Source organism: Hypanus sabinus, chromosome 4 (genome assembly GCF_030144855.1).
Source record: "Hypanus sabinus isolate sHypSab1 chromosome 4, sHypSab1.hap1, whole genome shotgun sequence".
In the NCBI taxonomy this organism is placed as follows: Eukaryota; Metazoa; Chordata; class Chondrichthyes; order Myliobatiformes; family Dasyatidae; genus Hypanus; species Hypanus sabinus.
The window spans coordinates 168069842-168095360 of record NC_082709.1 but is presented as its reverse complement, the minus strand read 5'-3'; the positions used below and the strand labels follow the sequence as shown (position 1 = coordinate 168095360).

At 41.4% G+C, this 25519-nt stretch overlaps 2 protein-coding genes across 5 annotated transcripts in view; one reads left to right on the top strand and one right to left on the bottom strand.

Moving 5' to 3' along the window:
* zbtb21 (zinc finger and BTB domain containing 21) overlaps positions 1–21750 on the bottom strand; it is a 47392-nt gene extending 25642 nt beyond the window's left edge. Inside the window, exon 1 of the mRNA XM_059968731.1 lies at positions 21618–21750. The gene's annotated coding sequence lies outside the window, so the exon portion shown is untranslated. The remainder of the gene's footprint in view (positions 1–21617) is intronic.
* Positions 21751–23653: 1903 nt separating this feature from the next.
* Positions 23654–25519, top strand: part of LOC132393466 (uncharacterized) — a 44164-nt gene continuing 42298 nt past the window's right edge. For 3 of the 4 annotated variants that reach the window (XM_059968733.1, XM_059968734.1, XM_059968732.1), the window contains exon 1: positions 23690–23914. In XM_059968733.1, coding sequence (XP_059824716.1) covers positions 23782–23914 — 133 coding nt within the window. In that variant the 5' untranslated portion in view covers positions 23690–23781. Of the gene's footprint in view, positions 23915–25519 lie in introns of all 4 variants that reach the window. The other variant, XM_059968735.1, reaches the window with a different exon arrangement.

Below are 25519 nucleotides of genomic sequence, written 5' to 3'. Positions count from 1 at the left end.
GGGGGGTTTAAACTAGATGTGCAGGGGGCAGGGATCCAGATCCAGAGGGTTGGTCAGAAGGAGCATGGGATTAAATGTGTAGAAGGTTTGGGTAATCTTGAGAAGGTCATCAAAATTCAGGGTGCAATTAGCCCGATGGAAGTTCAAGGAGCTGGGTTAGGTACAGTAGACAGTCTTTTAAGCAAAGAGAGGAGGAATGGGCTAAGAATTCTATACTTGAATGCACGTAGTGTCAGAAATAAGGCAGATGAGCTTGAAGCTCAGATGAAAATGGGGAACTACGATATTGTTGGGATAACGGAGACATGGCTGCAAGGGGATCAGGCCTGGGAATTGAGTGTACCAGGGTATATGTGCTATCGTAGAGACAGAAATATGGGAAGAGGGGGTGGGGTGGCCCTGTTGGTAAGGAATGAGATTCAGTCCTTAGCAAGAGGTGACTTGGGAACAGGAGAAGTAGAGTCTGTGTGGATTGAGCTGAGGAACAGCAAGGGTAAAAAGACCCTAATGGGTGTTGTGTACAGGCCCCCAAACAGTAGCGTGGATATTGGGTACAAGTTGATTAGGGAGTTAACATTGGCATGTGCTAAAGGTAATGTAGTCGTTATGGGAGATTTCAACATGCAGGTGAACTGGGAGAATCAGGTAGGTGCTAGACCCCAGGATAGGGAGTTTGTGGAGTGTCTAAGGGATGTATTTTTGGAACAGCTTGTGCTTGAGCCAACCAGGAACGAGGCTATTTTGGACTTGGTGATGTGTAATGTACAGGAATTGATAAGTGATCTTGAAGTAAAGGAGCCATTAGGAAGTAGTGATCATAACATGATAAGTTTTTATCTACAATTTGAGAGGGATAAGGGCAGATCAGAGGTGTCAGTGTTGCAATTAAATAAAGGAGACTACGGAGCCATGAGGGAAGAGCTGGCCAAAGTTAAATGGGCGGATGCCCTGGCAGGAAAGACAGTGGATCAGCAGTGGTAGATATTCTTGGGCATAATACAAAAGATGCAAAAGCAGTTCATTCCAATGAGAAGGAAGGATTCAAAGAGGGGGAAGGGGCCACAGTGGTTGACAAAGGAAGTCAGAGATTGTATAGCATTAAAGAAAAAGAAGTATGACAGGGCTAAGATGAGTGGGAATACAGACGATTGGGAAAGTTTTAAGGAGCAGCAGATCTTAACTAAAAAAGCAATACGGAGAGAAAAAATCAGGTATGAGCTCAGTCTAGCCAGGAATATAAAAGGGGATAGCAAAAGCTTTTTTAGCTATGTGAAGAGAAAGAAGATAGTTAAGAACAATGTTGGCCCCTTGAAGAATGAATTGGGAGAAATTGTAATGGGAAACAGGGAAATGGCAACAGAATTTAATGCATACTTTAGATCTGTCTTCACCAGGGAGGACACAAGCAATCTCCCAGATGTATGGATGGGCCAGGGTCATAAGATATCAGAGGAATTGAGACAGATTGACATTAGGAAAGAAACTGTGATGAGTAGACTGGTAGGACTGAAGGCTAATAAATCCCCGGGTCCAGACGGTCTGCATCTGAGGGTTCTAAAAGAGGTGGCTCAGGAAATTGCGGATGCATTGGTAATCATTTTCCAATGTTCCTTAGATTCAGGATCAGTTCCTGAAGGTTGGAGAGTGGCTAATGTTATCCCACTTTTCAAGAAGGGAGGGAAGGAGAAAACGGAGAACTATCGCCCTGTTAGCCTAACGTCAGTCGTGGGGAAGATGCTTGAGTCCATTATTAAGGACGAAATAGTGGCACATCTAGATGGCAGAAATAGGATTAGGCCGAGCCAGCATGGATTTACCAAGGGCAAATCATGCTTGACTAATCTGTTGGAGTTTTTTGAGGGTGTAACAAGGATGTTAGACGAGGGTAAGCCAGTGGATGTTGTATACCTAGATTTTCAGAAGGCATTCGATAAGGTGCCACATAGGAGATTGGTGAGTAAAATCAGAGCTCATGGCATTGGGGGCAGGGTTTCAACATGGATAGAAAACTGGTTGGCAGATAGAAAGCAAAGGGTAGCAGTGAATGGGTGTTTCTCGGACTGGCTGGAGGTGACTAGTGGGGTACCACAGGGCTCTGTATTGGGACCATAGCTCTTTACGATTTATGTCAATGATTTAGATGAGGGCATTGAAAACTATATCAGCAAGTTTGCTGACGATACTAAACTGGGTGGCAGTGTGACATGCGAAGAGGACGTTAGGAGAATACAGGGAGACTTGGATAGGCTGGGTGAGTGGGCAGATACTTGGCAGATGTCATTCAATGTGAATAAATGTGAAGTTATCCACTTTGGAAGCAGGAACAAGAGGGCAGAGTATTGTCTGAACGGAGTAGAGTTAGGTAAGGGAGAAATGCAAAGAGACCTAGGAGTCCTAGTTCACCAGTCAATGAAGGTGAATGAGCAAGTGCAACAGGCAGTGAAGAGGGCAAATGGAATGTTGGCCTTTGTTACAAGGGGAATTGAATACAAGAGCAAGGATGTCCTTTTGCATTTGTACAGGGCCCTGGTGAGACCACACCTGGAATATTGTGTACAGTTTTGGTCTCCAGGTTTAAGGAAGGACATTCTGGCAATTGAGGAAGTGCAGCGTAGATTCACTAGGTTGATTCCTGGGATGGCAGGGCTGTCTTACGCAGAGAGATTGGAGAGATTGGGCTTGTACACGCTGGAATTGAGGAGATTGAGAGGGGATCTGATTGAAACGTTTAAGATAATTAAAGGATTTGATAGGATTGAGGCAGGAAATATGTTCCAGATGTTGGGAGAGTCCAGTACCAGAGGGCATGGATTGAGAATAAGAGGTCAGTTATTTAAAACAGAGTTGAGGAACAGCTTCTTCTCCCAGAGAGTTGTGCAGGTGTGGAATGCACTACCTCGGAAGACGGTGGAGGCCAATTCTCTGGATGCTTTCAAGAAGGAGCTAGATAGATATCTGATGGATAGGGGAAGCAAGGGATATGGGGACAAGGCAGGGACTGGGTATTGATAGTGAATGATCAGCCATGATCTCAGAATGGCGGTGCAGACTCGAGGGGCCGAATGGTCTACTTCTGCACCTATTGTCTATTGTCATCTCACTTAGTCCTTCAACACCACCTTTTTAGTCTAAAAAGCATAGCAGCATCCTCACTTCCATGAAGAAACAGAGGCTAGTGAGGCTCGCCAACCCCACCTCCAATTCTAACCAAATTTTACATGAGTACCATTGAGGATGTACTGATCAGTTACATCACTGTCTGGTATGGGAATTACATCTGACCACAAATCCCAACAAAGAACAGTGAGGACTACAGAGAGGATTATCAGGGTCTCTCTTCCACCCATCCAAGATATTTATCTAGAGCGCTGCATAAGCAGGCTGTTAACATTGTCAACGATCCCTCCAATAATCTGTTAACCCACCTCATCTCCACCATCAGGCAAGAGGTACCATAGCGTTAGGACAAGAATCGTCAGCTTCTTCACCCAGGCCATAAGACTACTGAACTCCAATCCCCACTCAGGTCTCATCATGAATGAAGGGTCAGCAGCGTTATTCTGTTTATTTTTTAAACTTGTGTCATAAATACACTTTATTATTCTTTATTTATTTGCGTAAATACTACTTTGTGTTTTTTGTGTACAGTATATGTACTGTGTTGTGCACCTTGGTCCAGAGGAATACATGTGTATGGGTTGAACAACAATAAACTGAACTTGAACTTAATTTTTCACTTTTGACAATATCAACATCAAAAGATGACATTGACACGTACTGTTAATGGGCAGAAAATGAGTATCTCCTTTCCTAAAGATATAAAAAGGAAATAAATTGTGTAAAATCTTCAAGTTTCCTTTTGGTTTAGGTTACTAATGAATTCCTAGATTAGGCTAATGCATTGCAATCAGTTTCAGATTTCTCAAGGCCAATATAAAGTATCCCACCATATTCCTGACAAGCTTTCAATTAAGATTCTGATCAAAGGTCTTGGACCTGACATGTTAATTCTTTCCACAGATGCTGTGTTTCACCACTTTCTGTTTTTATTTCTGTTTTCTTTTACCCTCTTCAATGTCATTTAACGCTGTGCCAGAGAAAGTGTTCTCAGAGCAAAGAGCTTCAACTGCGCAATGACTATGTGGTTGCCACTCCCATACAGACAGATATATTTGCAACAGGTAGTTCGATGATAATGATGATGAGGTATGTCCCTTGTGTTGATTTGTTTACTAACCAGAGATCTGATAATAAGACCATTCAACTAATAACAATGAATTATGTATGTTGCTTAGTATGCTGAATGAAGTACATTTATTCATAAAACAGATTACAAAGTTTAGGTGATAGAATCATGGTGTGGCAGAACAAATAGAAACGATTTGGCTTTCAAGGCTATGTAGACTCTCAGCAAAAATACAACTTATTTTGCTCCCTTGCCCTTTTTCCTCACTTATTATTTTTAAAACCCAAGTACTATTCCAAACTTCCTATGGACTCAACTATTGAATTACCTTCCACCACCTTGCTTTTCAGATGCAAAACACACACAGAATCACTGGCTGTGTTATGGTCTGGAATGGGAACACTAATGCCTGAGAATGGAAAATCCTTCTAAAAGTAGTGGATTCAGCCCAGTACATAACAGGTAAAGCCTTCCCAACCATTGAGCACATCTACGTGAAATGTTGCTGTAGAAAAGCAACATCCATCAGGTCCTCCCCACCCAGGCCATGCTCTTTTCTCGCTGCTGCCATCAGGTAGAAATTACAAGTGCTTCAGGACTTGCACCACCAGGTTCAGGAACATATACTACCCCTCAACCATCTGACTCTTGAGCAAAAGGGAAAACTACACTCATTCTATTTCTGGTGTTCCCACAACCAATGATTTCACTTTAAGGACTCTTTATCTTTTTATTTCATGCTCTCATTATTTGTTGCTTTTATTCATATTTGCATTTGCAGTTTGTTGTTCATTGATCCCGTTAACAGTTAACTGTTAGAAACATAGAAAACCTACAGCACAATACAGGCCCTTCGTCCCACAAAGTTGTGCCGAACATGTCCCTACCTTAGAAATTACTAGGCTTACCCATAGCCCTCTATTTTTCTAAGCTCCATGTACCTATCCAAAAGTCTCTTAAAAGACCCTAACGTATCCACCTCTACCACCGTTGCTGGCAGCCAACACAAGAAGTTCTTTTGACTTGTTGCATATGCCTGCAGGAAAAAGAATCTCAGAGCTGTATGTGGTGACATGTATGTACTCTGATAATAAATTTTACTTTGACCTTTAAACTTTGAATCAAGTAAGTTCTCCCTATTATCTGTAGTCCTTTTGTTGATCATGTTATATCTGGATACTTTGGTTGATTGAATTGAATTTCGATTTATTGTCATTTAGAAACCACAACTGCAATGCAGTTAAAAAATGGAACAACATTTCTTCTGAATGATATCACAAAAGCACATGACAAAACAGACTACACCAGAAAATCCACATAACATTTGGCAATCCCCAAATCCAGAGTCCGGAGAGGCTGCTGCGTATTAATATCGTGCTACCATCTTAGTGTGTTCCCTGGAAAGGAGCTCCAAACCCACCAGACAAAACAAGACTACCCAGACACACCAAATCAGGAGACCAATTCTACCACCAAACAAACCAAAAACTAAAGCTACAAGACCTACACAAAGCCACATAGTTACAACAGTGCAAACGATACCATAATTGATAAAAAAAAAACAGACCATGGGCACAGTAAAAATAGTCCAAAGATGTTAAAAGATTGTAAGTTCGAAAGAAACCACCACACAGTTTCTACAAGCCCTCAGGGTCCCGATAGACTCATCATACCACGCAGGCAGCAGAAATGGAATACCCCGCTATGGACTTCCACAGTGCCACCAGACACAGCCTCAGATACAGCACACAAGGAAAACGCCATTGGACCCAGCCTCGCAGACGCAGCGCACAGTGAAAAGCCCCGACTGCAGCGGACTCCGAGTCCAACGAACCTCTGAGCCTCTGACCGTCCCCAACGGCAAAGCCTCTCTGAGCACCATCCTCTGCCGAGTGCACTATGGAGCCCCCAGCACCGGCCACAGGTTCTTATCCCTGAGGGCAATTTCTCTGTAACTCCTCTCTCCAGAGACCCTTCATTATATAGAAATATCTTTTCCACTATTTCTCAATTTTGTCAGCTGTAAGAAGTGACTAGTGGTATTCCCAAGAGTTAGTGCTGGAATCACTTCTTTTCAATTATCTGTCAATGATTTGAATGATAGAATTGATGGCTCTGTGTCCAGGCTTGCGTAGAACACAAAGTAGTGTTATAGAATCATAAGTAGTACAGCACAGAAACAAGCCCTTTGGCCCATGTAGTCCATGCTGAAACCATTTAAATTGCCTACTCTCATCAACCTGCATCAGAACCTTAACCCTCCATATCCCTCCAAGTACCTATCTAAACTTCTGTTAAAGGTTGAAATTGAGCTTGCATGCACCACTTGTGCTGGCAACTCATTCCACACTCTCATGACTCTCTGTGGGAGGAAGTTTCCCCTTATGTTCCTTTCATTTAAACTTCTCACCTTTCATCCTTAACCCTTGACCTTTGGTTGTAGTCACATCCAACTTTTGTGGAAAAAGCCTGCTTGCATTTACCTTATCTATAACCCTCATAATTTTGTATACCTCTATCAAATCTCCTCTCAATCTTCTACAATTGAAACAATATAAAAGTTGACTTGACTTGAATATAGTCCTAACCTATTCAATCTTTCCTTATAACTGAGTTATTCCAGATCTGACAACACCCTTGTAAATTTTCCCTATACTCTTTCAACCTTGTTTACATCTTTCCTGTAGGTCAGTGATCAAAACTTGCGCAACGTCTCATACAATTTCATCATAACATCATATCTTCTGTACTCAGTATATTGATTTATGACGGCCAATGTGCCAAAAATTTTCTTTATGACCATCTACCTGTGACACCAGTTTCAATGAGTTATGTACCTTTATTCCCAGATCCCTTTATTCAACCACACTCCGTTCACTGTGTAAGGCCTACTCTGGTTGGTTCTATCAGTGCAAAACCTTGCACCTGTTTGCATTAAATTCCATTTGCCATTTTTCCAAATGATGCAGATCCCTCTGCAAGCCATGATAGTCATCCTTACTGTCTACTACCCCCCCCCCCCAAAACTTGGTGTTATCCACAAATCTGCTGATATAGTTAACCACATTATCATCTGGATCATTGATAAAGATGACAAAGGACCCTGCACCAATCCCTGCAACACACCAGTAGTCAAATGCCTTCGGTCAGAGAGATAACCCTATACTACCACTCTCTGGCTTCTTCCACAGAGCCAATGTCTAATCCAATTTACTACCTCATCCTGAATTTTCTTGAGCCGTGAGCAACTGAACCTTCTTGACCAGCCTTTCATGTGGGACATTGCCAGATGCCTTGCTAGAGTCCACGTAGACAACATCCGCTGCCTTGCCTTCATCCACTTTCCTGGTAACTTACTCGAAAAACTCTAGTTCGCTTAGACATGAAAGACCTATCACACACAAAACCAAGCTGCCTATCCTTAATCAGTCCTTGTCTATCCACATACTTACTGTCTATCCACGGCCCCTTAGAATACTTTCCAATAACTTTCCCACAACAGATGTTAGACTCACTAACCTTTAAATTTCTGGTTTCTGATTAGAGCCTTTTTCTAAAAAAAAGGCAGAACAACATTGGCTATCTTCCAATCCTCTGGTACCTCTCCTGTCACCAAGGAAGTTTTAAATATCTCTGCTAGGGCCCCGACAATTTTTGCACTTGCCTCCTGTAGGGTCCAAGGGAACACCTTGTAAGGCCCTAGGATTTATCCACCTGCATTTGCAAGCCACAGGGACCATGAAGTTGGTGCTGCTTTCCCTCATTTCAATAGAGTTTATATCTATCTCCTGAGTAAATACAGATGCAAAGAATGCATTTGATCTCCCCCATCTGTTTTGGTTCCACACATGGATTACCATTCTGGTCTTCCAGAGGACCAATCTTGTCCAAATCCTTTTGCTCTCAACATATCTGTAGTATCCCTTAGGATTTTCCTTTACCTTGTCTGTTAAAGCAACTTCATGACATCTTTCAGCCTTCCTGATTTCTTCCTTAAGTGTTCTCTTGCATTTCTTGTACACTATAAGCACCTTATTTGTTCCTATTAACCTAAACATGCCATACACCTACTTTTTTCTCTTAATCAGGGCCTCAGTATCTCTTGAAAACCAAGGTTCCCTACACTTGTCATCTTTACTTTTTATTGTGACAGGCATGTATAAGCTCTGTACTCTGAAAATGTCGCAATGATCCCTGTGGAAAGCAGAAAGAGGGGGGAGGGAAAGATGTGCTTGGTAGTGGGATCCCGTTGGAAGTGGCGGAAGTTACGGAGAATTATACGTTGGACCTGGAGGCTGGTGGGGTGATAGGTGAGGACAAGGGGATCCCTATCCCGAGTGGGGTGGCAGGCGAATGGGATGAGGGCAGATGTGCGGGAAATGGGAGAGATGCATTTGAGAGCAGAGTTGATGGTGGAAGAAGGGAGGCCCCTTTGTTTAAAAAAGGAAGGCATCTCCTTCGTCCTGGAATGAAGAGGCGGAGAAGGAGGAATTGTGAGAAGGGGATAGCATTTTAGCAAGAGACAGGGTGGGAAGAGGAATAGTCCAGGTGGGAAGAGTCAACACTTCACCTGTGAGTGGCCGGTGTGGCCTTTTATACATTGGTGAGACCCGACGCAGACGGGGAGACCATTTCGCTGAACACCTACGCTCTGTCTGCCAGGGAAAGCAGGATCTCCCAGTGGTCAAACATTTTAATTCCATGTCCCATTCCCATTCTGATATGTCTATCCATGGCCTCCTCTACTGTCAAGATGAAGGCACACTCAGGTTGGGGGAACAATCAGATTGTATATCGTCTGGGTAGCCTCCAACCTGATGGCATGAACATTGACCTCTCTAACTTCCATTAATGCCCCTCCTCCCCTTCTTAACCCATCCCTGATTTATTTATTTTCCCCCCTCCCCTGTTTGTTCTCTCTCTGCCCATCATTCTGCCTGTTCTCCATCTCCCTCTGGTGCTCCCCTCCCTCTTTCTCCCTAGGCCTCCTGTCCCATGGTTCTTCCCCTTCTCCAGCTCTGTATCCCTTTTGCCAATCACCTTTCCAGCTCTTAGTTTCACCCCACCCCCTCCGGTTTTCTCCTATCATTTCGCATTTCCCCCTTCCTCTCCTACTTTCAAATCTCTTACTATCTTTTCTTTCAGTTAGTCCTGACAAAGGGTCTCGGCCCAAATCGTCGACAGTACTTCTTCCTATAAATGCTGCCTGGTGAAAAGATAAGTAATGATCTATTTGTGCTGTGGTTATTTGGTCCGGTGAATTTAAGTTTGCAGGCATAGCCTCAAAATAGAAGGACATCCCTTTAGAACACAAATGAGCAGGAATTTCTTTAGCCAAAGTGTGGTGAATCTGTGGAATTCATTGCCACAGGTGGCTATGGAGGCCAAGTCAATAGGTATTTTTAAAGTAGTGATAGATAGATTCCTGGTTAGTATGGACATCAAAGGTTATGGGAAGAAGGCAGGAGAATGGGGTAAGAGGTATAATAAATCAGCTATGACAGAATAGCAGAGCAGAACTGATGGGTCAAATGGCCTAATTTAGCTCCCATGTTTTATGCTATTCCTCCAGTTTCTGCTACACGCATTAGAAATTTTGTATGTCTAAATATGGAATGTCATTGATGATCTGTGCTCCTGATCTTTACACTCTGACTTTTATAGGTGTAATTGCTGATGATGAAGAAACCAAGCTTGGTTAATTATCCTATACATAAGTCATCTGGAAAGTAAAATCAAACCCAGATATTAATTAACACCTTGAAGACAGAGAAAAAAAGACTTGTCCTTAGCATTATTACATCTCTTGTGAATGCAAAGTGCTTCATATAAAATTAATTATTTTGAATAGCTGTGCTATGTTTGGCTTGCATAACAATCTAACAGCAATCTGTCGTCTACAATGTGTCTTGAGACATATTTAGAATACAATAAGGTTCTCTCTCTCTCTCTCTCTCTCTCTCTTGAGAGAGAGAGAAATTTGAATTTTTTTGGTTCAGTTAGCAAAGATTTGATCTGGAAGGAATAAATAAGTACATGCAAGACTTTTATGCACTATTTTAAACCATTCCAACTTTTAAGCATGATAATTCAACAACCCTACAGAACAGAGATGCTTATTTGGCCACAGACTGTGCCAAGACTTTTGGTTTTAGATGTCACTGGTGATGCCCAGTGACTACTTATTGGCAGCAAAAAAAAACAACTACTAAATACCTTATTAATAACACTTTATTAATAACAGTCACCGCTAACAATCGAGAGGTGAGGAAGCCGAGGTGGAGGCAAGCAGAAGCAGAGGCAGAGGCAGGGTCAAAGCAGAGTCAAGGCATATTTGAGACTTTCCCGAGGGTGAGTAAAGTCCTGATGTTTGATCGATTTAGTTGTTGGGCCAAATCAGAAGGTCGGGTACAGGGCAAATCGTGGTGGCAGGGTCCAGTCCACAGAGCCATCTGAGAGTCACAAATATCCCGATGTTTGGAAAATTCCTAAAAGTTCAAAGTACATTTTAGGCAAGATAGAAAAGGTCAAGGTGTTGGGACTGAAGGTGAGGGATGGACCAGTTCTGCCTGGTTCTGCTTGCTGCTCCATGATGAACTGAGACTATGACTTGCTCTGGCTTCACTACGTTTACTTGGCTCTGTGATGGACTGAGGCTGCGGCCTAGTCCAGCCTGGCTTTGTGTCTTTTGTTAATCTTCAGTTCTGAATAATAGTTCTTTTGGGGCTTCTTTGTTTTGTGGCTACCTGTAGGAGACAAATTTCAAGGTTGTATAGTGCATACACACTTTGATAATAAATGTTCTTTGAACTTTTGGGAATGTTATATTTGAAATAACTGAACCTCTCAAATTCACCACTAGATATTTTTATAAGTAAATTAATGAATTAAAGTTCTTCCAATCAGTAACTCAGCGATTAATGGATCAGTACAGTACAGGTGAATAGATGATAGGTTAATATCTCATGCTAAGGAGTCATTATTAATTCAGTCTGTTAACATGTTTTATGTTTGTACAACATTTCATAAGTTCATGTAGATTCCTGGATGTGGGACACGAAGAATGCCAGGAAAAGAGATGCTGCTGATCTAAACATGCAGTTGCATTTGGAACATATGTATTCATCAACTGAGCCACCAGCAACATCAACTCATCAGTCACTATTTCAATTGATAAGTCATACGAACGTGATAGACACCAAAAGGCAGCCATCCAAAAGCATAACGATTTTTTATTTTTTCCCTATAGTCACCAACAATAGGCTGCATGTTTCTAAAGCAATAATGAATCTAGATGAAAGTATTGTGTGATCTGACATGAAGCAGTAAGATATTTGCTTTTTCCACAGCAGTTGGGTAAGACTAGAACTAGAGGTCATAGGTGAAGGAGAGCATGAGTGGAAACTTCTTCACTCAGAGATTGGAGAGAGTTTGGAACGAGCTGCCAGTAGAAGTGGTGGATTCAGTTTTGATTCCAAGACTTAGGAAATTTGGATAGGTACATGGATGGAGAACTATGGTCTGGGTGCAGGTAGAGGACTATGCAGATCAATATTCTGGCATGGACTAGTTGGACTGTAGTGTAACATGACTGTGTATAACTATCTAAAAGAAAACAGTGGAGTGCTAATTTCAATTGATTAGTCACCAGTCACAATTAGCTACATGGACTTTTTTAAAACCACATTCTTACTGAAGGCAGGGCATTTTAGTAATAGAAAATACCAACTGTCTACAAAAAGAGAAAGTCAGTTTTATTTTAAAATGTGTGTGGCAGCAGTATGAGAGGTGGAGCTTGTCAAGATTTCTACAAAATAAATCTCTGCAAACTTGAACTGGGACATTTAATTTGTTCTGGTTGCTGATGCAAAACCTAGCCCAAAACCTAGCCCTAAACAATCTAAATTTTCTATGTTCTAAATCTTTATATCTATTTTCTCTATTTTTGTTAGCCAACTAACTAGTCATATCCAAGTAATTAATTATTTTAGTTTAAAACTCTAGTCTCAGAGTTAGGTTACACACTCTCAAATTGAATGCAAAATTGAGAATATCACTTCTCTTTCATGAAGAATCTTATACAGCAAGATTCTGAACTAATGCTGCCTCAATACACATAGTTAATACAAAATAGGATATTGCAGAGAATTCTCTCAAGTGCATTTCAATCCCATGGAACAGCCTTAGAAAACATGATGGATTCAAAGTACAAGTTGTGTGAAGTTGCAAATAATTTCTATTTCACATTGACACTAAGCTATCAAAATGTAAATGTAAATATGTCCAGGCCTGAAATGACCCCAAAAAATGAAAAGCAGGGAGAGCTGCTCCTTTATCAGAACTGTCTCTTTATTCTCACTGCAACCAGGTCTGTATCATGTGAAATCACTTTAAACAGTGATGCTGGCTGCATGCTCATCCATGGAAAATATATTTGCAATACCTTCCTCAGAACCACCTTCCCAAAAAGAACAAAAATGTTTTAAAGCACTTGAACAATAACATGTTTATGATCTTAAAAATAACACTATTTGATCCTTACAATTCATTAATATTTACTCCTTCCAAACTCTCTGGGTATCTCTATGAAATATAATTATTGATTTTGTTTCACTGCAAATTTCTTTTACTATTAAACTCACTACAAAATTAACTCTTCTGGGGTTGTATTGCAGTCTGATACAAAACAATCTGACATCAGAAATAGCAAGAGTTTAGTATGTTTCCTCTAAATAAAAGATAAGAATTTATCCCAAGGGAAATTATTGCTGCAAGGATGTGCATGCAGAAATATATATACTTTAAAATACAAAATGTAAGCATTGAATTACAAAGATACAAAATGTGCATTAAAAAGTAATAGTGCAAAATACAGATGTACAATAAAACCATGTACTTCTATACTTGAGGAGGAATTGTAGAGTCTTATAGCTACAGGGTGAAAGGGAGAAATGGAGAACATTGTGACCATGCCATCTTTTCTAAAATAAACTTGATACAGTTTAACTTGACAGGAGCTCCAGTATTTTCATGTCATTGATACACAATGCTTCCTTTCCTTATCAAAAATGGCTTAAAATGCTTAATTTTGTACTTTTTAAGCAAGTTATGCTATTGAAAGTATTCTTCTTGGAATCCAATTAAGATTTCAAATGTTCTCTGACTTTCTTTAATTGTACTGGATCTAAATTTTACATGTTCCAACTACACAACACTGCGTACAGTACCTTAATCTCAAGTAGTAAAGAATCCCCATCCACTGATATGAACAAGTAATTGCTTGCTTTGCTATCTGTTTATAACTTCAAAAAGTAAAGATTCTGCAGTTGGCAGTGCCTCCCAGGACCAAGATGCTGTGTTATGTTGCACTACCCTTCAGAAATTAACAATTTACCCTAATCGCAGTTAAAATTTGCTGACTCATTGCAACCTTGTTCGTTTGGTATGCAGAAATTATAAACGCATTATTCTACCCTCCCCTCCTGTCTACTACTCCCAACCACCACACACATCCTCAACTTTAAGTCCAAGATTTGGTGATCCTGCTACAATAACGTCCTTTTCATATATCAACATGTTTTCTTTCAACTCACATTTGGTTTTTGTAAAATTCAGGAAACGATCTTTTGTCAGCTTATTTTGCAAATATCCAATTAAACCATAATCCAGCATTACTACTTGACTCTCTGGAATCTTCCTGGCTTCCCAAGGCCAGCAGCACAGTTAACGTCTAGCTACTTCATGTTGGTCTCTGCTAATACTAGTCTCAGTACTCAACAGAAAGGGCCATGCCATCTTATAAAACTTTCCACATTTGGAATTTCATTACATTGACATATCAGTGTTTTGAACATTCAAATGTTAACAAAGTGAGTTCATTTGTGTACCAACCAATGAAGAGCAGCGCTTCATGAAATTGTGCTACACATAACTATGAACATTTCTATTGACACAGATTAAATACAATCTTCTTCTTAAATCCATCACCCCTACTGGGGCAACAGCTTGCCAGAGTCTGCTGTCCAGGGCCAGTCTTTCAAGTTTTCCCATTACAGCCCACTTTCTTGATGTACCCAGGGATGAAGTTTTTGGAGTTTCTGTTGGCATTGCTGCATCACTTTTTTTTAAGAAACAGGATGGGTTGCTCGCCCCGTGCCCAACACTCCTCCTTAGAGCCTGGCTTGGTATCATTCATGGTGGAGTTAAACATACAATCTACTTTGCTAAACTATACACAAACTAATACAAGTTGTATTGTAACACTGAGGGCCCACAATCACAAAAAAACACATTCATGTCAATGGGAATGGATAAAATATGGAACATTTGCAATACGCAGGTTAGAACACAGCTGGAGAACCTTGCATAGACCTGGTTCCCATGCTATAGGAAGGACGTGATTACATTCAAGAAGGCATGGAGGAGATTCACCTGGATGTCACCTTTGATGGAGTGTTTCAGCTTTGAGGAATCGTTTTCCTTGTAGCAGAGGAGGAAACTAATTGAGATGTACAAAATTGTGAAGACATAGATAGGGTAGATAGCAAGAAACTTTTCCCTGCAGATGAGGCATTCAAATCCAGAGGTAACAGGTTTAAGTTAAGGGATAGACAGTTTGGGGGGTGGGGGGCTGAGGATCAATTGGCTGGCTGGAATCTGAAACCACACTTCCAGAGGAGTGGTAGAAGCAGGTACCGTCACAACATCATCTAGAAGAGCACCTGAATCACAAAAGCACAGAAACTTTGGTAAATTGGTTTATTATTGTTCCAGGTACTGAGATAAAGTTAAAAACTTGTCTTGCACACCATCCATACAGATCAATTCTTTACAACAGTGCACTCAGGTAGTAGAAGGTAAAACAATAACAGAGTGTAGAATAAAGTGCTACAATTATAGAAAAACAGCAGTACAGGTAGGCATTAAAGTGCAAAGTCACAACAACTTATGAGGTCACGTGTCCATTCTGATCATAGTAGAGAACCATTCAATAGTCTTGCTATTGTAGGATAGCAGATGTCCTTGAGTCTGGCAGTATGTGCTTTCAGGCTTTAGTATCTGCCTGATGGGAGGGGAGAGAAGAAAGAATGTCCAGGGTGGTTGGAACTTTTGCTAATGCTGCCTGAGGTACTGAGAAGTGTAGATAGGGTCTACGGAGGGGAGGCTGGCTTCCACAATGTGCTGAGTTGTGTCCACAATGCTCTACACTCATGAGCCGAGCAGCTGCCATACAAAATCACAACAGATCCAGATACGATGCTTTCTATGGAGCACTGGTGAGAATCAAAGGAGACATGCCAAATTTCTTTAACCTCCGAGGAAGTAGTGGCACTTGTAAGTCTGTTTGGCTTGATGTCAATGTGGTTAGACAAGAGAGGCACTTGACGAAGGTCCCGAAACGTTGACTGCTCATTTCTACAGATGCTGCCCGACCTGCTGAGTTCCTCCAGCGTGTTGTATGGATTTGACCACAGCATCTGCAGTGTACTTTGTGTTTGATGCAACAATAATCTCTCACTCAATGTCAAAAAAAAAACACGAAGAGCTGAATGTTGACTACAGGAGAACAAAACCAGAGGTCTGTGAGCTAATCTTTATCAGGGGATCAGGGGATCAGAGGTGGAGAGAGTCAGCAAATTTAAATTCCTCTATGTTATCATTTTAGAGGATCTGTCTTGGGTCCAGCATGTAAGTGCCATGACAAAGAAGGCATGACAGCGTACCCACTTCCTTAAAAGTTTGTGCAGATTCAGCATCTCATCTAAAACTCTGACAAACTTCTATGGAGTACACTGACTGGTGGTATCATGATCTGGTATGGGAACACCAGTGCCCTTGAACAGAAAAGTCTTCAAAACATAGTGGGCAGAACCCAGTTCATCACAGGTAGAGCTCACCATCGAGCACATTTACAAGGACTATTGTCACAGGAAAGTTGCATCCAATATCTTGGACCCCCACCATCTAGTCCATGCTCTCTTTTTGCTGCTGCCATCAGGCAGGGTACAGGAGCTTCAAGTCCCACACCAAGTACAGGAACAGTTATTACTCCTCATCCATCAGGCTCTTGATCTAGAGGGGATAACTTCACTCACCTCAATACTGAACTGATTCCACAATCTATGGACTCACTTTTAAGGACTCTACAGCTTGTATTCTCAATATTGATTATTATGTTCTTTTGTATTTGCAGAGTTTGCTGTTCTTGCACATTGGTTGGTTGTCTGTCTCTGGTGTGTGCATTTTTTCACTGTTTCTATTGTGTTTGTATTTACTGTGAATGCCCATAAGAAAATGAATCTCAGGGTTCTATATGGTCCTTTGATAATAAATCTACTGTGAACTTTGATATGTAACCAAATCATGGAAAATCGTTGGGGATTCACACCTAAATTCATTAGTCGATTTCAATCTGATTCATATTTTAAATGTAAAAATGGAACAGTGTACAGATATTACTTTCAACAACTCCAGTGATGAATTCACAACCTTCAAGACACAATGTTGTGTTTATTTTAGATTTTTCTTTTGCTACTTAGTGAAAGTTGCTGCTGATGTGACTGGTTATAAAAGAAAAAGGTGTTAAGATCAAAGAATGGTTGGTAAACTTGAGGTAAGCATAAGCTAGAAAATGGTTACATGCTGCTGTAGTTGTGGGTACAATGTGCGCTAAAGATGGCCCACAATTACAAATCCTGTTAAAGGGAACAAAGTCAGCCTTAACTTGGTGAAGGGAAGCAGGAAATATTGTACAGTATCTCAAATGCATGTATTGACCACCAGAACAAAGAGTGCTCAACACCATCTTGCTCCTGTATGCCTTCGCATCACCCTCTGAAATTCTGCCAACAATCAGCAAATTTATTGATGGCATGAGTTGTGCCTAGCCACAAAGTTGTGGGTGTAAAGAGAGCAGAGCAGTGGGCTAAGCACACATCCTTGAGTTGTGCCAGTTTTGATTATCAGTGAGGTGGAGATGTTATTTTGATCCGCCAAGACTGTGGTCTCCCGGTGAGGAAGTCGAAGATCAAGCTGCAGAGGAAGGTACTGAGGCCCAGGTCTTGGACCTTCTTGTTCAGAACTGTAGAAATGATTGTGTTAAACACTGAGCTATAGTCAATAAACAACAGCCTGAAGTATTAGTATTGTCCAGGCGATCCAAGGCCAAGCGAAGAGCATCCATTGTAGACCTACTGTGGTGAGAGGCAGTTTGCAGTGGGTCTGTGTCCTTGTTTAGGAAGGAATTCATCCTGACTACGACCAACCTCTCAAAGCACTCCATTACCGTAGATGTGAACAACACAAATTCTTCAGGTGCTGGAAATTCGAGCAACACACATAAAATGCTGGAGGATCTCGGCAGAGCAGGCAGCTTTTAAGGAAAAAAGTACAGTCGATGTTTCGGGCCAAAACCCTTCGGCAGGACTGGAGAAAAAAAGCTGAGGAATAGATTTAAAATGTGGTGGGAGGGGAGAGAGAAACACCAGGTACTAAGTGAAACCTGGAAGGGGAGGGATGAAGAGCTGGAAAATTGATAGGTGAAAAAGACAGAAGGCCACGGAAGAAAGAAAAAGGGGGAAGGAGTACCAGAAGGAGGCAATGGGCAGGCAAGGAGGTAAGGTGAGAGATGGAAAAAGAATGGGAAATGGTGAAGGAGTGAGGGTGGGGACTGGACCAGAAGTTTGAGAAATCAATGTTCATGCCATCAGGTTGCAGGCAATCCAAAAAGAATATAAAGGTGGTGTTGTTCCAGCCGAAGTGTGGCCTTATCAACACAGTAGAGAAAGCCATGGATGGACATATCAGAATGGGAATGGGAAGTGGAATTAAAATGGGTGGTCACTGGGAGATCCCGCTTGTTCTGGCAGATGGAGTTTCAATGCTCGGTGAAGCAATCTCTCAATCTACATCAGGTCTCACTAATATACAGGAGGCCAAACTGGGAGCACCAAGCACAGTAAATGACCCCAAGAGACTAACAGGTGAAGTGGCGCCTCACCTGGAAGGACTGTTTAGGGCCCTAACTGGTAAGTGAGGGAGGAGGTGCAGCACTTACTCTGCCTGCAAAGATATGCCAGGAGGGAGATCAGTGGGGATGGACAAATGAACAAGGGAGTCGTGTAGGGAGCGATCCCTGCGGAAAGCAGAAGGTGGGGAGGGGAAGATGTGCTTGGTGGTGGGATTCTGTTGGAAGTGGCAGAGATTTCGAAGAATTATGTGCTGGATGCGGAAGTTGGGAGGTGAGGACAAGAGGAACCCTGTCCCTGCTAGCACAGCATGAGGATGGGGGGGTAAGAGCAGACGTGTGTGAAGTGTAAGAGATGTGGCAGCCTTGATTCTAGAATGAAAAGCCTCATTCTGAGAGCAGATGCAGTGGAGATGGAGGAATTGAGAGAAGGGGATGGCATTTTTACAAGTAGCAGGGTGGGATGAGTTATAGTCCAGGTAGCTGTGAGAATCAGTGGGTTTGTAATAGATATCGGTGGAGAAGCTGTCTCTGGAGATAGAGACAGAGAGATCACAAAAGGGAAGGGAGGTGTCGGAAATGGACCAGGTGAATTTGAGAGCAGGGTGGAAGTTGGAGGCAAAGTGGAGAGGTTGACGAGTTCAGCATGGGTGCAGGAAGCAGCACCGATGCAGTCATTCATTGTGCAGAATGGTCACCAGTGTAGACTTGGAACATAGACTGTTCCATAGCCGACAAACTGGCACACTGTAGATGTGAGTGCTTAAAGGCAGCTCACCCAGCTCTTCTTGGGCACTGGTATTATTGTTGCCCTTTTGAAGCAGGTGGAAACTTCTGACTATAGCAATGAGACATTAAAAATGCCTTTGAACACACCTGCCAGTTGGTTGGCACAGGTTTTCAGAGCCCTACCTATCTCGAAAGACATTCTGACGTTGGCATCCAAACAGAAATCACAGGGTCAATGGATCCTGCAGGGATCCTCATAGCTGTAGTTTTATTCTCCCTCTCAAACCATGTATAAAAGGTGCTGACCTCAGCTGGAAGCGAAGGTCCTGCTGAAGAGTCTCAACCCGAAATGTTCACTGCACTCTTTTCCACTGATGCTGCCTGGCTTGCTGAGTTCCTCCAGCATTTTGTGTCTGTAGCATGGATTTCCAGCATCTGCAAATTTCCCTTGTCTGCCATTTATGTTAGTTTTCACTTTGTAGGAAGTAATGGCCTGCAAACCCTTCCAGAGTTGACGTGCATCCAATTCAGCCTCTAACCACTAACATTGCATGGAAGTTTCTTATAATGGGAGAGTTGAATGAAGAATGCTTAAAAGAACAGCAGTATATAACTCTTATGAAATTGTTATTCTGGCCATATGTGTAGGCTATTAGTTGCACTGTGGTATAGGATAATGCCTTTCTTTGAAATCATGTTATCTGGCTAAAAATATAAAGAATGATCATGCTGTATTTTCACAAGGACCAAGGCAGTGAACAAGTAATGCCAATAGGCTTTTAGTCACTGATAATATAAATCCTTCACTGTAAGGATCTAACCACACCTGAACAGAAAAGTTATCTGTAAAATTCTTCTTTACTTTTCTTCCACCCTTTCTCCCTGCAAAACCTCCAGCTTCCCAACAAAGGAAGAATCTGTTCAACTTGGACACACCCAGAGCTGCATTCCTGCTAACTTCTCCAAAATCACTGCACGAGTATCCTTTCCTAGGCCAAGATCCACAGCACTGAGGCCCTACTTACACTCTAATGCATAGGTCACTTCATTCAAGTACCCAATAACAGACTCCTGAATACAGCCCTGTCACATAAAGAAATAGTAGATATTAAAAGACGGTCTCAAAAATCTCCATGAGGAAAATTACAACATTCTCAATGACACTTTGGAATTCCCGGGTCACAGCAAACTGAAGAAGCAGTATTTGGAATAATATTGAGAATCTTATGCCCATGCCTTGGGAAAACACATGATCCCGTGTAAATGGGAGACAAGAGTACCACAGCACAAACTACCTTCCTACCTACGCCATCGGGTGGCTGTCTGATCTGTGGAAGAGAGTTAAAGAAATGCAGATGCAGAGAATCTGGAAAAGAAACATGTTGAAAACACCTTTCAGATTAGTTGGCATTTGTAGACAAGGAAACATAAATTCAGGTCAAAAAGTCTTTGTCAGAATTGGGAAAAAGACAAATTAAGTTTAAAGTTTTTTTTGCAGAGAGCAAAGTCAATGCACAATATTTAATTTATATTGAATAGTAGTGTTAGTGAGTATAAAAAAAATAGCTGAAACTGATATTTCTAGCTGGGCCAACTCCTTTGTCTCTGTTTCAGAAAACGTTAAACTTTGTTGAAAACATTTATGACATTCTTCTCACAATACCAAACATTCACAATTAATCCACACAAAATGCTGGATGAATTCAGTAGGCCAGGCAGCATCTATAGAAGAGTAAACAGTTGACGTTTTGGCCCAGACCCTTCATCAGTCTTAATGAAGGGTCTTGGCTCAAAACTTTGCTGTTTACTCCTTTCCACAGTTGGTTGTATTTTCAGCATTTGCAGATTTTCTCTAGTATGTGATTCACGATTCATCTATCTTTTCTGCTCATTTGATCAGTAAAACTTAGTTTGATTAACTATATATCTTCACCCAAAGATACATTTGAATCAGTTTGTTGAAATAACCTTTCACAAAAAATGTACTTTAACAGTTAAAACACGAATACATCTACGCTCCAAATATCAAAAATAGTAGAATATGGAGTAACGGCAACAAAATGAAGACAATTCAATTTTTTTCACCGTACTATCCTACAACCTTTTGCATTTAAAACACAATTGCTTAATAGAAGCACAGATCTCCTTCAGAGTAGTGCGTTAATAGGGTAAGGTCTTCGTTTCAAAAAGTTACATATTTCTCTTGCGTAAAATATACTTTATTCACTTAAAGAACACGGGAAAAGGGGAGGCCATCAGTCTACAAACAGCATTTTTTCCATTTGCAATGCCACGCTCCTATTTTTCCATGATACTTTGTCATTCTATAATCTGAGAAAAAGTTCAGCTTTATGCCCTGTAGAATTTGCATCCATTTTCTCTAAAAAATTAATTACACAGCAACACACAGAGACGAAAACCAACAGGAGGTTAGCCCTTTTCCTCCCTCCTTTTGAATACACACGTTAACGCATGCGCGGTATAGATAACCGAGCCCGCGAAACAAAGCCACTGCGCATGAGCGTAACGCCGTCACGTCACGCTGTCTGGTTCACGCCTGCGTGCTAGGTCGGCGGCGCCCGAAGCCGCCGGAGGAGGGGGATGGGGGAAGAATAACAGTGAGTGTGAGTTACGTCAGGACAGGCCGCGTTCCCTCTCTCTATCCCCTCACACAGAGAACTCTGCGAACTTCCGGTTTTCCGTACCGCATATACCACAAATTCGGTAACTACTCACTCTCACGGGTGTCTCAAACTTTGGAAAAAGTCGCCGGACGATCCTCTGCTTTCGGTTATTATTTTTTGTTGCTTTAGATTTTAGTGCCGCGCGCCGCCGCAGTGATTCCATCCATCTTGAATTTGACGTCATCCCACACTAGGGATGAGGTCATTCCATGGACTGCTCGTCATGCACGCTGCTTTCGGATTGGCTGAAAAGCCAAACGGCAGAGGCGGGTCTTAAGCGTAATTTCCGATAATGTCTGTCAATCACACGAAAAAAATGTTGGAGGGACTCCATCAATCAGCGTTTTGGCAGGGTTTTATATAAAAAAACAATTCTAGTTCGGGGTGGGGATGGTTTGATCTACAAGCATAAATTTACATTTGTGTCATGCAACACGTAAGTTATTAAAGGCAGTAAGAAACTACGCAACTCAGCTCTTAATTAGATATTACCAAGCGGCATGTGAACTGAAATTTAGAAGTAGCTGCTAAAATTTCTTACGCCCCTAAATACTGCTTTGCATGTGCTTCCTGTGTAGCCATGTTGGCGGTTCCTCGGTATAGCGCTGATGAAGGGAGTGGGGCTTTCACGCTGAAGTGTCTGAGGCGTGGCTCCAATTTTATTAAAAGTGGGCTTGGCTGAATGGGAGCAGGAAAGGCAACAGCAGAGCTGTGTAGGGAGGTCGGCTCAGAGAGGAGACCTGGAAAGGAAGGGATTGAGGAGAAAAGTGGCGTGGAAAGGGAGAAGGTAACTGGAGGAAGTGGAATGGGGAGGGAAAAGATGAAAAGGATAGTGAGAAGGGACGCAGGAGGAGACTGAAGAACGAAATGGAGTGATGGGAGGGAGGCACAATCTCGGGAAAAAGTGGGTGTAGAGAGTCATGAGGTAAATGTGAGAGTGGGATGGCAGGGTGTGAAAGAGGGAATATGGAAAGATGACTAAGGGGAGGAAAGATCAAAAGGGTGGGTGAAATAGGAAGAGAAGGATGGAAGAATGTATTGGGAAGCTGAGGTGGGCAGTGAGGTAGAGAAGAATTGGGAAAGAAGGGAGAAGAAATATATGGGGGGAAGGAAACAATGAGATAGGAAAGAGGGTGAATGATAGTGATATAGATTAACTTAGTTAATAATAAATACAAGGTCTATAGTTCCAAACATTCGAACTTTTAACTTGGAAGCCACAATTGTTTGAATGATTTGTGGATCAATAGCACATGCAATCACTTACCTGAGTGGATATCTAACAGGAGGGCCCCATCTACTGATACCAAAAGATAATTTGATTGGTAATGTATGCCTGCTGACATCGTACTTAGCGAACTGAGATGGTTTTATTAAATAAAGAGCGGCAGTTTTAAGTAATGAAGCATACAGGGAAGTTGAAATCAAGCAATTATTTATCTTGGACAGAACACAAACTGACAGATGAGGAAATTCATGAGCCCCAGGCAAAAAGAGATGAGAAGAGTTTAACCCCTCCTCTGTCACTCCTCTCCCCCTCCCAAAAGATGGTGGATGTGGAATGTGGTCTCTGAATGTTAAAAAAATCAATATATTTAAAGAAAATAGTTGTGGATTCTTAGATTGATATTAATATAAATGTGAAGAATAGAGAACTTTGTTGAAGTGCGATGGAAACCATGACTGAGTTAGAGCTAATATACGAGGAAATCTGCAGATGCTGGAAATTCAAACAACAACACACACAAAATGCTGCCTGGCTTGCTGTGTTCCACCACCATTTTGTGTGTGTTGTTGTCTGAGTTAGAGCTGATTGGATCATGTGCCAAATTGCCAAAACTCCACTATTTTAAAACATCTAAAGTTGCTTAAGATAATTGTTTTAAGCTATCAATTTGCTTTTTTCTTAGTCTGACCAAAAAGTAATTAATACATTATAAGGGAACATAAGTAAGTCTCCTGTAAGATATTGATGCAGGATTACAACCAGTATCACCATTGCCTTGGCTGAAATAAAAAACTCAGATCAGGAGATCATTAACCTTGAATACTCTCTGGCATTCTTACTCATTACTTTTGGTTGAAGGAGCAATGATCACAAACAGGAAGTGCTGCTAAGAAAGATCTTCTGTTGTGAACAACAACTACATGAGGAATCCGTGAGTAGATAAGCTTACGTCGTACACTCACAGATTTGTACTCAAACATCTTGCCAAATGCCAGGAGAAATCATTCTTTTCACCTTGGTGACAGTTGGTAGCATAGTGTTGTATGTGCAGCCTGGATTAGTACAAACTACTGAGAGGGAAAGCTATGTCAAGTCAAGTGGGCAGCATCCACCTAAAGCAGGTAAGTTTCATAGCCCTTGTATCAGAGATGGTGATTATTACATTTGATAAACTGCTTCAAGTAGATTTAAGTGAGCATCCTTGTCAGTATTTTGACTGTTACTAAATGATAGATAATTAATGAGCAGATTTACATCTGGGTGCCAAATTCTGTGACGGTAACGCACTGCTCATCTTCAGCAATCAGAAGCTGAAATTGAAAAGTTGAAATCTATAAACAAAACGAGAATTTGAACAAGAGAAAATCTGCTGATGCTGGAAATCCAAGCAATGCACACAAATTTTGCCGAAGCGTTTCAGCCCAAAACTTCAACTGTAGTCTTTTCTTAGATGCTGCCTGTCCTGGTGAGTTCTTCCAGCATTTTGTGTGTGTTGCTAAGGCTTATTCCTGATGGCTTGATTTATAAGCCATCTTATAAAAGCCATCTTATTTCTGCCTCCTTCAGCCAAAGACCATGTAAACTTTGGAAGGTCCTTGAACAATTTACAATTTATGGCAGTATATGTTACTATTTCCAGTAATTTTTTTATTTTATTGAGGTACAGACGGGAATAGGTCGTTCCGGCCCTTAAAACAGCGCCGTGCAGCAATCCCCAAATTTAATCCTAACCTGATCGCTGGACAATTAGCCTAACAACCGGTATGGTTTCGACTGTGGAAGGAAACCCACGCAGTCATGAGGAGAACATACAAATTCCTCACAGGCAATGGTGGGATATTTGTATAAATCACCTACATTCCTCACCCCCTCTCACCATCACTTTTATATGTCCTCTTGTTATTTTTTCAACTGCAAGTCAATTCTCAGGAGACTACCTGAATTTCCACAGCTGCCTTACTTTGCCTCTTGTCAACTGACATTGCAGAGTTGAATTGCCTCCTGATGCCTCTGCATTTGGTCTTTGAATACCCATATTGAGGATCACCTTATTTAAAAGTAGAAATGATTTGCAATATGTCAAGTGTGCACTTACCTATATACATCAGAGTTATCCAGAATAGCAAGTACTTCCAGAGGCCAGAGAACGCTAAAGTGATTTCCCTTGTTCACTTTTGTTAAGTAAGAATGGGTTTATTCGCTTCTGTTAGTGAGATTTTCTGCAAAATAACTCACGTTTTACACTGATAACAATCATTGGTCATTATCATTCCAGTGGTCATCTTAATCTCATTTTCAGTTTTGTCTCTGAGCTTAAAAATGTGAAATTGATCAAATACAAAAATGTAAAATGTGAAGTTATTTTCAGATATTTCTGTTTTACAGAAACTATACAATTATCTTCCAACAAAAACTGACAGAAAGACCACATAGTCTGTTTCACACAACTTCAGTGCCTTGTCTTACAGTATACATTCAACCCATGAAAGAAGGGGAAAAAACAATGATATTGAAGAAATGAGGAGCCAAATACAGCTGCCTGGGTCTTGTGTTGAAGAGCATGATGCTGTAGGATGTGTTGGGACACATCATCAGTGATGTAACTGGGTCAATGGATGTTTTGGGTTTTTCAACATCTCCCAGGCAACTCGGTTGATCAGACCCTGGCTTGTGTCCCAGCAGCACTGGTTCCTAGTTCACCTCTTGATCCATAGCCATCTGGAGGC